A 15,698-nucleotide genomic window follows, 5' to 3' on the forward strand; every position below is an offset into this window, starting at 1 on the left:
ACTTGTTGAGCAATTTCTGTTCACTTTGGTAACTAGAATACTTTGAATACATTACATTGAAATGCCAAAAGAGCCATGAAAGAGTCAGTTTCACCCATGTATAACAGATTATTCAGATCACCAAAATTGTTAGCAAGTTTGTCTCACAATATAGACTTCCATAAGAGAGGTTCTTTAACTAGAAAGAGACAAATTGCTTTTTAGTTTCCAGAGTTTAAAAGATTGGCATGAAAAAAACGTGTGTGTGTGGAGGGGGGAAATGTCAGGTTTTTCTGGGTCTAGGAGTATTAAATTAGAAGCTTTTGACTTAGTGAAGTTACAGGGTTACTTTAAAAAGACTTTATAATGATCAGATGAAATGTAGGATTTTTTTCTTTTTTGAGCTGGAATCTTCTTAATCTGTTTTTTAGTCTGCCTCAAATTTTTAATCTTTTTTCATACCTGCTGTGTTTCAAATGGTATTTCCTTCATTTAATCCGTCTACTTTCACACTTTGTAGATCACTTAGCTTTTTTAATGGCATATTTCCCAACAGATGGCTGCATCCCAAAATTCAATCAGAATGTCAGATCATCTAGCAATACCCTATTTCTATATGGCTTGATTTTGACAGTCCAAACACTGCAGATAGAAATCAAAGTACTTTAATAGAAATCACTCCATAAGCAAGATGAGAATATTAAGGACCTAACAAATTTTTAGTCTGACTTAATAAATTGCAATGTGAATTTTTTCATTCACTCATTTGATAATTCTCCAGTAAAACCTAATGACATGTCTAATAATCTTTTGTCACAACTTTCAAGATTTGCTCAACAGAGAGCCAAAAAGATGATCAATGCACCAATTTTAATATGAAAGCATTATCAGTCAACAATCAAACACTTCCCTTATTTTATCATTTATGCTACTATAATGTTTGCTCCATTTTGATAATCAAATGGCCATGCTGGAGACTAAGTTCCTGCCCCTCTTTACACCTGTATTTATTGGGCATCCCCTTAGAGCATTGGATCTCCCCAGGGACAGATATTCTAATGTAGATTCTCAACATGAGACTTTTCTGTAACTTAAGGGATCTCAAAGTTGGCATTTAGTCTCCTTCTGTCACTAATTGAGAGAAAACATATTTTAGCACATGTCCTAAAGTGCTAAAGAAATGGAAAACTACTTCCTCTTTGGAAGGAGCCTGTTTTGTTTTTCATTGACTGTAATGAACAACCAGATCCTTGGCTTTAGACTGGAGCTTTAATTCTGGGATGAGAGAAGGGAGATGAGGCCCTCTCCTATTTGTTTTACTCTTTCTGTGTACAGCTAGTTTTGATGAATATCTGCCCACACATGACTACTGTTGAAAACAATTGTAGTTCTCCATTTGGAGTTCACATTCTTTGGTCAGTAAATGTTGGCATGATGCAAGAGGAATATCAAGGCAACAATGCCCTTGAGGCATCCTGGCATTTGCTTGGATTTGAAGATTTCTATGTATTTTAAAGGCTAGAACAAATACAGTTCAACTGATGACCTTAAGAAAATGTCAAGAAAGCAGAAACATTTTTTTAATCTTTGCATGGTAAAAATTAGTAGAAATAGCCTGTAAATATCTATTTAAAGATAAACTATCTTTTTAACAAAAGAAAGCATTTAAATGTGCTTTGAAATGTCAAACTGACAGCTCTGTTTTGTTAAAAGCAAATGGTTTGGCTTTGCATCTTAGGAAGAGCGAAAAAAGGAGTTTGCTTATAAGGTCAAGTGTTCAAGCCAACCTGAAAAAATGAGTTGTGTTATAATTACTCCCACTGCTGTGTAAACATGAAGTTGACTGATGAAATTAGTCTTCTTAATTATGAACTTTGATATTGTATATGTAGGGTAAGCTTTTGAAAACTCACTTGAGTTTGATCCCAGCTTTTTTTGACCTTGACTGAGAATAGATTGAGCTCAAAAAGTTGTTTTATTCCTACTGCACACAGCATTGTTATTTAACAAGGGATCTGTTACACAGTTTTACTAAACAATAGGTCACACAATGTGCAAAAAATCCTTTGAATCTACTGTACATCTAGACATTGAAGTTCTGTTTTAAAAAAAGGGAATCAAATCAAATGACTTTTCAAGATCTCCTATGAATATTAATATCCTTGCTGTGAATATCTCTGCATGAATGCATCTCTTTTGCATTTGAGTCTTGCTCCTTTTGGCTTAGGTGATCAACATACATGGAAAAGGGCAAGAAAAGGAATAGGGACTTAGAAAAGCAGATGTGATTTGAAGAAGGCTATTGCAATGTAAAAGGATATTAATACAATTAATTATGACTCCTAATGCCCTCCAGTTGTCTTAAAAATTTCAGTGCAAAACCTGAAAACTGTGGGCTATAAATATTAGTCTGTCAGATTAATAGTTTCAGAATTGTGTGGAAACAAATATTTTTTGGACTATTTTGATTTTTATGTAGTTTTATCAATCAGAATCCTAGAACTTCATAGATCCACTAATAAACACCTATTTTCATTCTAAAGTATTAGAAACATATTAGGAGTAACCTAAGAGCAAAAAGTGTGGTGAAGCCATCTGATATTTGCAATGCCCTGGAAACAGAAAAATGCTTTTAAAACTATAGCATAACTTGTCTCATCTCTCTTGTGGCTGTCTTTGTAGTCTCAGCAGCTGCACCATGTAATTAGGGTTCCCCGAGCTTCATCAGGTTACATACCTAATATGGCCAGCTCCCAGAAAAAAAAAAATCCTGTCTTGTTTCTTCTCTTTGCATGTAGCTGAGCTCATGGGCTTGGAGGGGTTGCCCTTGACTGTATACTAGTCCATAAAACAGAGTAAAGTAAGTTAACATCAGGTGGTCTGACAGTCTGACCTCCTCTGTTACCTCCTCAGATGGGGCAACTCAGAACCCAGTACTACATTGGCCTCTTCCCTCATCCCAGAATCCCTCCATGGCAGAGGTGCTGCTCCTGACTGGCCACATCTCAAAGGGAGCAGAGAAATATGGTGGAAGGATGACTCAGACTTTGCTCTGTCCTGCTTAAATGAGATATCTATGAGTGGCCATATTGTTACATAAAAGGTAATTTTTGACCACTCAGAATTATAAGGCAGAAAAAGTAAGCAAAGGTAACGTCTGCACATCTCTGAAAATTATTTTTATGTAATCATCCACAGTTCGGAACCAATCTTTTTTTTTAATAAAATATTTGCAATTTCTAGCTTTTTAAAATATACATGCTTGTCTCTCTGCCTCCTCCTCCTCTCTCCAGATCAGCTGGTTGCCCTGAGAAGATGCTATCACTGCAGGGAGTCTTACTAAGAAGCTGGGGTTAGTTTTAGTTTTGAATACACTCAGGCTTATGTTCATTATCAATAGGGAAGATTAGGTTGAGTTCCACAGCTGGAACCTGCTCCTGAAAGTGGTCTGTTGATCTACCCTTTGCACTTAAGAATTTTATACTGGGACAGATTAGTTGAAGTGTCCATGTGGAGTATAGCTGTAGGTTTGTGATGGGATAGGAATTCAAAAAATAGATTAGGCCCAGCATGCTGCCTACTTTTTAGGTCAGTAGTAGCTGCTTGAATGCAAGTTAGAAAGACATAAGCAGCCAGAAGGACGATGGATGTGCTCTACTTTGTGCCTGTTTTCCTCAGTGACAGTCTCATACCAGTTGTATCAGTTGCCTAGTTTAGCCTGAAGTGTTGAACATCAAGACTCTGTTCAGAGATAGATTAACAGTTTGTGCAGAAAGTAAGAAGTCAAGAACTGGTCTAAGCATGTCTCTTATTGCATAAATTCATTAATGATAATAGGGGAAATTAGCATGGCTTTCATTATATCACAGAGAAGTAGGCACCTCTGCCACCCAGTGTTAATTGTGTAGGAAAATGAAATTTTCTGGCCAGACAGTGAAGGAAGGAATTATCTGGGGCCTCTGATGCAATCTCCATATCAGTGCACTTTTGTTCTTTAATTTGTTGTCATTGCTTTTGCTTGTTTATTTTTTTCTTAGCAGCTTTTGAAAAGTGAAAAGGTTAGGGATTGAATTTCAAATTCTTAGAGATATTCCTCATCTTTCTAGGTCTGTGCCCAGGATGTATCCTGAGGTCTAATAGCAACAATAATGCTCTTGATTCAGCACAAAACATACAATTTTTTGAAGGGAACATGTAGTGGTTTTTATTACGCAATTGTTTAGTGGAGAACAAAAGCTTTCTGGTAACCAAGTTAAGCATGCTGCAAATTCAAACTTAGTAATGGTAACTTGCTGACTGAAAGCTGGTTTGCAGGTTTCTCTTTTTGCTTTGCCTTATTTGTTATTATATTAAAAAAAAGTAGGAAATAAAATATCTGAAACTGCTGTTTTACTGGTTTTGTGTGAGATGTATCCAAGAAGCTGGTACGTGGAGTTTGGTTTAGGTTTTTTCTCTTTCTGACTGAATGATTAAATCTAGTTTCAATGAGGATGGCAGTAGTGCTCTTTATTAATTTCATTGCAAACTATGAAAACTATTTTACATATTTGATTTCCTGTGTACTTCCTTTCAACTGTATTTGTTGGACTGACTTTTGGTGTAATAATGATGTGTAAAAATAAATATTTTTGTTATGACTAAATATAGTGGTCTGAACATGAGACTGTAAGACAAGAACAAATTTACTCTGTGGTTTGGACCTGAATCAATGAGAAATTGATTCAGTTTTCCTCATATATAAGATATGTCCTATGGGCTTAGATAAACCATCTGTCTAGATTGTTTATCTTTTTTTTTATTTTTTTATTTTATTTCCAACAGTTACAATTAAATATTCTACTTAGGAAGAGCACAGTGAGTGTCTGCTACTGCAGTCAATTTCCTTCATGCTTTTCCAGCATCTGTATTCATTGAATAAAATATCCAACATTGGACTACCCCTCCCTTTCACCCCTCCAGCTCCCCTTTACATAAAAATCATTTTATGGTCCTGATGTCCAGAACTATGTCTGATGCATTTTTAAACCTCACAGTGTAAAGCTCTTGTAACAACAAATTCCAGAGGTTCACTACCTGGCTAGTCAAGGAAAAAAAAAGAAAAACCCAACAAACCCAAACCAGTATCTAACCTAAACCACAAATCTCTTTTTCATCTCCAACTATTTTCAGCCATGTGAAAAATGAAGTTGGATTAAGCAAGAATCTCAGACCTAAATGTCCTCATATTTTGGTATTTATGGTTTCTGAATCAATATGATGGGCTGAAGCAAACTCTGCAGTGTGGGTAAGAAAGTCAGGAGGGAATTTTCAATCTTTAAACTTTCCAATAGGTCAATAACAATACCTTTTCTGACCACAAGGAACCAAAGGCAGCACAGGGGCAATACACCTCTACTTTGTTATATATAAAGATGGCACCTAGGGAGCAAGGACAGCAAAGACAGACTTAAAATTGGAAAGTAATTTTCATTAAATATTAAAATTACTAGGAAAATATAGGTAGTGGACACCTTTCTCTTGGGAAATGTGAGTGTTCCACTTATGTAGGAAGAGTCAGATCTACAACTACAGGAAAGGGAACATCTGGCTGGATAGAAAATCCTTAAAAATATACAAAAATTACATGCTATTGCAAGCTTAAAATGAATCTGCCTAAAAAGCAAATACCACATGGGAATGCACATACAGAAGAATGGTTGTGATGTTTTGTTCTGCCCAACACAGTCAGTTTTGAAGTACTTTTTTTCAGTGGTTCATCTTTCAATGAACCAATGGATAAATGTTATTCAAATGACAGTTATAAGCGTAACTTTGGAAAACAAAAAATTTTAAAGACTTTGGAAGCACTGATCTTATTTAGCTTAAAACTAGAAGACTAGGTAAGGAAGGCTAAGTGTTCCAATCTGCAAAAGGCTATTTTAAATAGGAGGAAAGAACTGACTTTTGTAAAGAAACCCTATAAAGGGAAAATGAAGATCATTAAAATAATGCAGTTACACTATTCTGGGTTTGGAAGTGAACTGGTCTCAATAATGTTTGACAATATTTTTAAGGTTTTAATAAGTCAGCATTTTGCATTTGCAGGGTTTAGCATACTCCTAATTTCTAGAGTAGGTAAAATATTGAACAGAAAGTTAGAAGCACTGAAGAAAAAGACAAGGGATGCAGCAGAGATCTAAGTGACGAGGATGTATACAGGAGGAAAATTAGGGGAAACTGCATCTCTTTAAAGAAACAATTCTTTCTGCCATTGTTTTAGAAATTACATAGAAATGTCTCCTGAATTGACTTGGGACTGTCTTCCCCTGTTTGTAAATTTTACCAAATTTTGTAAGTATAACTGGGAAGAAAAAGATTTTGAATAAATTATCTCATAGCTTGTCACTTGGAAAACTACTGCAGGAAGGTATGTATCATGCAAAGTGTTTGTATGTTTAGTGCTCATGTGCTATTAGCTCCTAATATTTTTGTTGAATCTAAGATTGTTTATTTAGTGACATGGCTTCAGCTATACACAGTTTAGATTGTGCAGTTTTCACTTAAGAGGGAGCATAAATTTGCAATCAGTCATTGTTTATAGTCAGAGATTATAACAATGAACATCATCCGTTTACGGGATGTCAAATTAATATTCTATGGATACCTGTTGTTGTGTGAGACCTTACATCATAAGAGGGATGAAAAACTACGGTAAAGAGAAAAATCATAATATAAGTCAGCTGAAAAAAATGTGTGCTAGGGCTTTCTCTATTCTAAGCTTTAGAGATATGTAATTTGCTTTGGTTAATTCAAACACTTTTCTTCAGTTGCAGCCTGGTGCTGTCCATTTTTGCATCATACTAACCCCTTTTTATAGCAAGGGTGGGAAGGGTTTTACATTACTGTGGTCATTTAGTCAGTAACATGAGAAATTCTAATGTGAGATGCCAATGGTTTTGATTTTAGCAGTTTAAAAAGGGAATCCCTGAGAACAAAGAAATCCCAATAATCCTGTAATCCTTGAATATCAACCGGTGTCAAAAAGCTGAATTCTAAGGATTCTTGTCTTGTTAATTAATTTTCAAAAGGGACCAACTTTTATACCAAACAAAAGAGAAATTTCTGGATAACAAAGTGCAGGCTGCTAGGTCAAGCATTGCAGAAAATGATCTTGCAGCAATGATGTCTCTTAATGAACTGAAGTTATTTGTCCTGGCAATAATGCGACTGAATGCATAAAACTACATTTCAGGAGTCCTAGCTGGAAGTTTGGTGCAGAACAGTTTCCCATGGGGTTTTACCAGTGAGGATGTCTGATCAAAGCCAAGGAAAATATTTCAGTAGCTATTGATGATCTCCAAGCCACCATGCTAAGATCCTTTTCTAGGATCATATAAGGAAATACTAAATGAGGGCCATACCAAGAAAAAGATAGGGTTTTAAATGTGCTTTTTATGAGTGAGGAAGGACATTGCTCTCATAATCAGTAAAACTGGCAGTACTCTTAAGTATTTATATTAAATTATGTTTTCTACAAATAAAGAATATACAGAAATGGACTACAGCCTCAAATCCACAGCACCCCCCTTTTTCAGTAGCTAAGTCCTGTGTAAATCTGGTTACTATGAGTAGATAAGCAATATGAAAATAAATGTATAATAAAACTTTGGATTGAATGATTCAGTGGCAGAAAATGTATTAGTGAGCAGTTGTTGTGTCCAGTTTGGCACTGAATTAGAATTACCTTTTCTTTTTTTTTTTTTTCCCTAAACATTTACAGCTAATTTACAGTATCTACATCAGACACTGATATTTTAGACACTGATCAATACCCGTTTTGTTTTTTTTTTTAAAGCATGAGAGGAAGTATGGTGGAATCCCATCTGGAAAGGAGCTAAGGAAGCTTACTTAATTCATCTTTTGGGATGACTCCAGAATGGCACTTCCACAGTCTTTTGAGTTGCTGCACACAGGGAGCAATGTTTTCTAACTTTGAGATTTAGATTGAACATAAATTCCATGGAAACTTACCAGTAAGACTGTTGTGTATTAAAACCAAATCATGTTATCTGATTTTAACTCTTGGGTATGCTTCTGTCTGTCTGTTTAATAGGAGAATGAAAAGGAGATTGCTTTAAACCAAACACAATAATTTAAAGATAATGGAAATCACATTCTGTGTAAAGAAAACATTTGTTAGCATTTATTTCTACATCAAGAAAGTAAACCTCATTATGAAAGCATGTTACTGTTTTTTCTTGCTGCTCTTAACTCTTTTCTATTTCCACTCTCTGCTCACATTTCTTGCAGTGAGTTTTCATACTGCTAACAAACAAATGGATAGGAAACAGGCATTGAAACGAATCTGTGTTTCAGAAGCAGAATATATCTGAAAGATGAACATCAGGCATTTCTAGACACAGCGGAGGTGTCTTTTTGGCAGATGTATGTTATACCAACTTGAACAAGGGACTGGGGCCTGGATTTTTAAAGCTCATTCTTGAAACAATACTAAAAGAATTTGTTTGAAAGAATTTTACTTCTGACATAAAAGTTGTGGTTTTGTTTTTCAACAGTAGCTATTGTTGTCATTGAAGAATATAGGACATTAAGATCCAGACCTGTGTCTTTACACTATTTGGATATCTCTTTAGTCATCAGTATTTATAAAGTCAGCTCACTGTTAGGGTACACAGTGTCACTTAGAATTTTAAATTAATTGTCCTGTGGGCTAATTTCTACTTAATTTGAAAACAATAGGAGAAATATTAACCATTAGGTGGTGGAGAAAGTATGAAATATATTTTAATGTGTAAACCTTCAAATTAGCCATCTTTTATGGAATGGAGAGAAATACAGTCTAGATTAAGGAAAACCTTAGTGTCCCAGAGCCAATGGAGTATTTATATGTTTGTACACAGAACATATAAACTATCATAGTTAAAACTTTGATTAGACTGAGACTTGAGCCACCATGGCTATGATTACTAGCTTTCAGTTATGACACTTGAAACTTGCTATAGAGGGCAGTTGGTGGAAATGCTCTATTACATAAAAAGCCTTTGATCCCATGATGGATGTTCTATGAATTGTGGGGGGAAGAATGAAAGGGCTGGAGAACTGGGGAAATAAATAATGAAGCCAGCTGATATTATGATGGCACAGCAGGAGTGGTATGTTTCATCCTGTTTTGTGATTTAGTTACGCGGCTTCTCCTTGCACAGCATTTACTTATTGAAATAATATTATCTGTGCTTGATTCGTCAGGCAGGCTTTAATAAAGTGCTGCAAAAGAACCTCCTCTCTGTACCAATCTGTGGTACCTTTGAGAGATTTTTAATATGTTTAAACTCAAATCAGTAATGCTGTATTTCTATTTAGATGGATTTTGCATCCTGGACTGTGCTCTCTTTAGGCTTTAATCCTAAGCTTTGATCTGAAGCGCTGTAAGGGTCCAGTGAAGAACAATGGTCTTTTTAATTTATGTATGCTATTTTGTATCTTCATAGCTGTTCTGCTTAACTTCTACCCCTGTCTTTATTTCATTGCTTTACTTTGTCTTTAAAGTATTTAGAAAAAATGTTAGTGCTTTGATAATTTTTCTAATGACTATATACCCTCTTAAAATATAGCCCTATTTAAACTTTAGATTTCATTCTGATTGTAAATGAAGTGATTACTTTCTAGCATCAAAATATTTGTGTTGCAGCATGCTGAAATACCATCTTGGAAATGATAACAGATAAATAAAAAAAAAAACAACCCAGGAGGTACCTGAGAGCCTGCCAGACACATCTTTATGTATAACTCCCAGAATAATAACATAATGGGATTCCCAAAGAATAAGAGCAGTGTAACATGAGCAGACTGCCAGCATCTAGTCAAGGCAGTCAGGGATCTGCCACCACTGTTGGTTCCTATACATCTAATTACCAAACGATGTACATAAGTGATGTAGAAAACAAATGAAAAGCTTTTTAAATATTTACACAAGGGTCAATAATCAAGCAAAAAAAAAAAAAAAAAGAAGAGGAATATAGGAAATATAACATTTTACTTCTGTGTAGTTGGGATTTGAGCAGGGTGCAGAGTGTTACTTTGATAGCAATACGCATTCTTTTTAAACTTTTAATCACAGTGTAACTGGAACACAAGATCTATGCTCAGTTTTATTTAGAGCTCTGAATGGGGTGTTACTTCTCTTCGAAGACGGCTCCAAAATGTCATTGATAGGAAGGCTACAAATAATTATGGTGCTCTTTGGATTACTGTTTCTAACACGGCAAAATCCTTTATTCTGCAGCCAAAAATAGCTGCATACTGTTTTAAGTGAAGCTGCCAACACTGCTCAAGAAGTAACTGATTAGGATTCACAAAAAATTTCTTGCATGATTTCTCTGCGTGAGTTTTAGCGAACTTCACCCCTTGGCTTCCGAGCCAAATGAAACGAGCCGGGCATTTTGCTTTTCCCTCGGGGCTGGGACCTGCCGCGGGCTTCATCTCCGCGGAGCCGAAGCTCGGGGCTGGAAAAGCCCAGCTCTGCGGGACCGGGCGCGCTCGCCTCCCCTTCCCGGCGGAGCCGCGGCGCGCCCCGGGCGGCCTCGTGCCCGCGGCGCGGGGCGATCGCTCCCCGGGGCGCCAGCGGCCGGCGGCGCCGCCGCGGCAGCAGCAGCGGCTGGAGGAGGAGGCAGAGGTGGCGGAGGAGGAGGAGGCGGCGGCCGCCGGCCCCTCCGGGCGCGCAGAGGCGCAGGCAGAGGGCGCTTTCGCCATGCGCGGCCGCCGCCGCCGCCGCCGCGCAGCCCCGGGCGCCGCGCACCCCCCGGCCGCGCCGCCGCTGACAGGCGTCCGCAAGCGCGGCGGGCGGAGCGCAGCGCAGCGCGGCGGGGCCCCTCGGCACCGAGCCCCCTCGGCACCGAGCCCCCGGCCCGGCCCGGTCCGCGCGAAGCGATCGCCCCGGCTGCGACCGGCCGCTCGGTCCCGCTCTGCTGCTCCCTGGCTCTCTCTCTCCCTCCTTCCCTTCCCTCCTCCTCCTCTCTGCGCTTTCCACCTCCCCTGCTCCTGAGTGAGCGCAGCCTCGGATGTCCGGTTTCCTGGTGGGTTTTTTTACCTGGCAAACTCTGGATAACTTTGGTGAGAATTTGCAAAGCGGCTGGGAAAGTTGGGAACTCCCCTGCAGGCGAATAGGAGCTGCTGCTACCGCATCGTCTCCATCCCACGGATTTTACTGCCTTGGATATTGCGAGGGGAGGGAGGGGGGAGAGGACAGCGAAAGAAGGGGGGGAGAGCAAAAGAAGGAGCCTGATAATTTCGGCTACACTCCTCCGACTGCCCCGCGGCCCCGCTCCGCGCCCGCTCTGCCATCCCTGCACCATGCACTTGCTGGAGGTGCTCTCCCTGAGCTGCTGCCTGGCTGCCGGCGCCGTGCTCCTGGGACCCCGGCAGCCGGCCGCTGCCGCCGCCTACGAGTCCGGCCAGGGCTACTACGAGGAGGAGCCCGATGCGGGGGAGGCAAAGGTAAGCCCGTGTCCCCGCTGTAGATGCCAGTTTCACTGGGCATGTGTCTGCGAGTCCCTTTGAACGGACGGCTTGGGAGTTCCACCAAGGAAAAGATGTGGGAGAAGGCTTTTGAAATGGGGGGTGTTCCTTAAAGTGGGGGAAGGAAATTTTTTTAAAAGTATGAGTTTTAGGGGTTGCTGGAGGGCAGGCTGCACGGGGAACAACTGCGTTTGCACAGGGACGCGAAACACCTGATGAGCGGAGGTAGTGTGCGGGCTGCGCTCCTGCCGTGGAGCGGGGACTGCCCGGCGGGGAGCGATCCCGATCCCGATCCCGATCCCGGCCCCGGCCCCGCCGCGGGCAGCGGCCCTTGGGCTGCGGCTGCTGCCCCCGGGCAGCTGGGGCGCGCCCCGCCGGCGCCTCCGAGCGGGGTCCTGCGCTGGGAGCGCGCAGGGAGGGCGGGCTGAGAAGCGCTCGGGGGAGCAGCTGGGCACAAGAACGAAGCGGAGACGTGGGAGGACGATGACAACAAAACCCTAGACTTTCCATTTGTTGAGAAGTCTCTTGGAGTTACTGACGCTTTGGGTGAGCTGCTGCTGCGTGACAGAGTTGATGGGAGGTGTAAGGTGACACTCCAGTCTGAAAACCTTAGTTCTGCCCAGACGCATGGTGAAAGTTGGGCTTAAATTCTCGGATTCCAGACACAAATACTTAAAATTCTCGGTTAATTTTTGTTTTCATATTAAGTTTCGTTACATAAAACTCAAGTACCTTTGGTACTTGTGGTTATGCAGTTCCTGGTATGCTGATGCATAAAAAAGATGCATAGTATGTGGTTGTATAAGCATGTGGCATTGTAAAGAAGACCTTTGATGTCTGTCTTACCCTCATCTCATTGTTTTGAAGATTTCTGACATACTTATTAAAAGCAATCATGACCTAGCTCATTCATTATTCATTTCAGTATGGGGCAGGGAGGGAGTTGTATGAATTAAAATTTAAATTAATATTCAGATTTTTTTTCTCTCCTATGCTGTTTTCTTTAGTGATTAAAAGTTTGGGAGGTTTTACTGTAACTACCTCCAAAGTTTTGATAGTATACATTAGCTGCACTTCAGGTGTGCAAACTGTTGTACACAGAAGTCATACTATACTTTTCAAATAGTAATCTGCATGGAAAAGTTTATGATTATACTGTAGTCTCTCTTAAAATATTTTAACTACAGCTGAATGCTTACATTGCAATATTCTGAATGCTAATGCGCTATCAGTGATCATATTGCTTAAAAGTGTATAAAGTGTTTTTCCCACTTTATATTTTAAAGAAGAAACTGTAAGCCACTCTTACCACTTAGACTACTTATAAAATTAAAAAACAAACAAAAAAAAAAGTCAAAACTTAGTGGAGGGTAAAAATACCTCAACTCCTTCCAACCCATGACTGTAAGTCAGTTATTTACTGGGTGAAACTGGCATTTGAGTTGCAAAGCCTTGGAATATCTTATGCTGGAAAGGTAAAAGAATCCAAACTGGAGCATAGCACATACTTTGTGTACTTAGACTGCTGAGGTAGAACAGCTGATAGTGAAGGTACTCTCCTCAGTGATGCTTTTGTGTTCCCATGCATATGGTGTGGAAAGTTACTCTGTTTCTTGAAGGAACTTCGAAGTCTTTGGGGGCTGCCACTGTAGTGCATTGTGTATAAGTGCAAGTGCTCCCTGGAAAAAGAGGAACTGTCAGCAAACCAAAGGAAGGAAAGGTCAAGAGACCAGGGAGTAGGATAGCATGTGTTAAGCGATTACGTTAATAGGAAAACGTTTTTGTTCCTGACTGCTGCTGAGTAGTGAGTAGAGAAAGATTCTGGATCCAAGCAGACTTAGTTATGTTGGACGTCTTTAGTTATGAGTTTGTTGCTTTTGCTGGAACTGTTTGAGTGAGTGAGTACTGCACATATTTGTTTCTGTGAATGTCGAGATGATATCTTAGGTAATTATGAAAGGATTAAATAAGTAAACTGCAAATAATTGTTTCAAGGAAAATATAATTAATTGTCAGTAAAAAGTCAACTGCTTGGATTTCGTTAACTTCAAAGAAGTTCATAGATGTTATGTTTTTATTTCCCATCAAGGTGCCATGCTGCTGCATGTTAAACTGATGCCTAAGTGCAGGTCATACAGGCCATTAGGTCAGCTCTTCATGCCATATATTTATTTCTCTTCATTCCTATTTTAAGAGCTTTAGCTTTAGAAAGCGTTTTAAAAAGCGTGAATGAAGTTGGGGGTCCTCCAATATAAGAGGAAGAGCTGGCCAGAAAATAGGGGTATTGTGTTTTTAAGCAGGTAATTTTCACATATTAAACTTGTCTAGAGATTTGCAGCAACTTGGAAGTGTTACAGATATTAATAGTAGTAGTTCTTCCTAGACAGCTCTTGCAAGGGCATGTTCTGCAGCAAGTGGGCACTGATAAGCTTGTGTAACACTGCCTCATCCCTCTCCACTCCTAACCCCCACCCCTACCTTTTTTTTTTTTTTTTTTTTTTCAGCCTAAGGGTAAGGTTAGTTATTTGACGAGCTTTCAGGGCCCAGATTAATGCTTTTCAGCTGAACTGTCAGCTCAGTGGGACGGGAATGAGCCCTGCCCGTAAATCACCTCTTGCGGATTTCCTGCACACAGGGGGCTGTCCCCAGGAGCTGACCCCCTCGCAGCCGCAGCCCGCCTCTCCCGGCGGGGCAGGAGGGAGGGCGGCCCTGGCCCCTCTCTCCGCCTGGGTGGTTTCTTGTGGAAGGCAACCTGGTACTTCAGTTACCTCTCTGCTCGGGCGGGCCCGGGGGAATCAGCCCTCCTGCCCCAGATTTCACGCCCTTCGGCAGGGACCCGCCGCCCCGCAGGGATGCTCGGAGCAGCTGCAGCAAGGGCAGGGTGAGCTGTTTTGCCGCACCGGTGGCTTGAAGCTTTAGCTTCTCCTACTGTCTTGGAGTGTTTTAATAACTCTTATAATATGTTTGGTCTCTGGCTTTTGTTCTTTTGGTGGTTTTCAGTAGGGAACGTGGGGTGAGTATACACTGTCTACCTGGGAGAGTTTTATTTTAAAGAAATAAATAATGCCTTATTGTTTGTTTGCTGAAAGTTTAAAAATGAACTGAAGGAACTACGTGAATATTCTGTGCAGGAATTAAACTTAGGTCATTGAAATCAAGGTGTGGCAATAGCGTGTACCTAGACTTCATTAATGGTAATGAGGTAACAATAGCAGGAATAGGTTATTATGGTAACAATACCTGGAATGAAACTACATAGTTGGCAGGGTTTGCCATAGCTGCACCATTATTTTGTTGCATAGTCTTTAGAATTATGTGACTCTGAAAAAGCAATATTGATCAATATTGATATTGTGCCATGTAGTTTGAAAAGGTTTAAAACTATATTTATGCAAAAATTTTTCGTTTTGTCTTAGAATAGGAATAGCAAATGAAAACGTATTTTCCTGTTTTAGAGCACATCAGAAAATTTCACTGGGGCCTCTTTACACAGACAGCAATAAAGTACAGAACAGTTTGTACTGTGATTTAGGGTTTTTTGCAATGTAAATACATGTGCTTACTTGAGCTGCATTTTTATTGGATGCTATGTGACATGTACCTTTTTAATTTCATTATTATAAATTATTTTACAACTGACCTAATCATACAGTGCTGCTCATTGATGCCTAACAGTTTAAACACAGTGTGTCAGTTTCCTGCTGTCACTGTATCTCCATGGTATGATCTCAGACCCATCACTTTTATGGTCACCCGTAAGTTTACCAAGAGCCTTACTCCATGTTCCATGCACAGGTGAGAGATGAGGCTGCCTTGTCTGTTCTGAAAACAAGTGCACACCTCACTCCCCATAGTGAAGCAGGGCTAAGTTGACCGTGTAGGGAGAATGATATTTTTTCTGCTACTGCTGTTTAGTCTGCTGCAAATTTTCTTGTGTGTATGTGTGTAGCCACTCTCTTTTCAAACACATGAACACAAAAGGATGCTGTTTTTTTTAGAACCATTATTTGTAGCAGATGCAATGGGATGAACATTGTTGGTAATAATTATTTTAAAGACTAAGCAATGCTTCTGCAAACATAGATATTAAACTTTGGTCTGGCCTTTTATGTGAGTAAAGTACAGTACTAAGCTCAAAGAGCTCACTGCACTTTCTAGTTCTTGGAGTGCATTCCTGACTAGTTTAAGCACACTAGTGTGCCTGG

The 15,698-nt window shown here is 39.9% G+C and overlaps 1 protein-coding gene across 4 annotated transcripts in view; it reads left to right on the forward strand.

The window, feature by feature from the left end:
* VEGFC (vascular endothelial growth factor C) overlaps nt 1–15,698 on the forward strand; it is a 202,310-nt gene that overhangs the window by 121,955 nt on the left and 64,657 nt on the right. Inside the window, exon 1 of one of the 4 annotated variants that reach the window (XM_002189556.7) lies at nt 11,016–11,472. The exons of 1 other annotated variant lie outside the window; for it this stretch is intronic. In XM_002189556.7, coding sequence (XP_002189592.5) covers nt 11,329–11,472 — 144 coding nt within the window. In that variant the 5' untranslated portion in view covers nt 11,016–11,328. Of the gene's footprint in view, nt 1–11,015; nt 11,473–11,509; nt 12,040–14,044; nt 14,375–15,698 lie in introns of those variants that run through there. 2 more of the 4 variants (XM_072928364.1, XM_072928362.1) reach the window with 2 other exon arrangements.

This window comes from Taeniopygia guttata, chromosome 4, assembly GCF_048771995.1.
Source record: "Taeniopygia guttata chromosome 4, bTaeGut7.mat, whole genome shotgun sequence".
NCBI classification, from domain to species: domain Eukaryota; kingdom Metazoa; phylum Chordata; class Aves; order Passeriformes; family Estrildidae; genus Taeniopygia; species Taeniopygia guttata.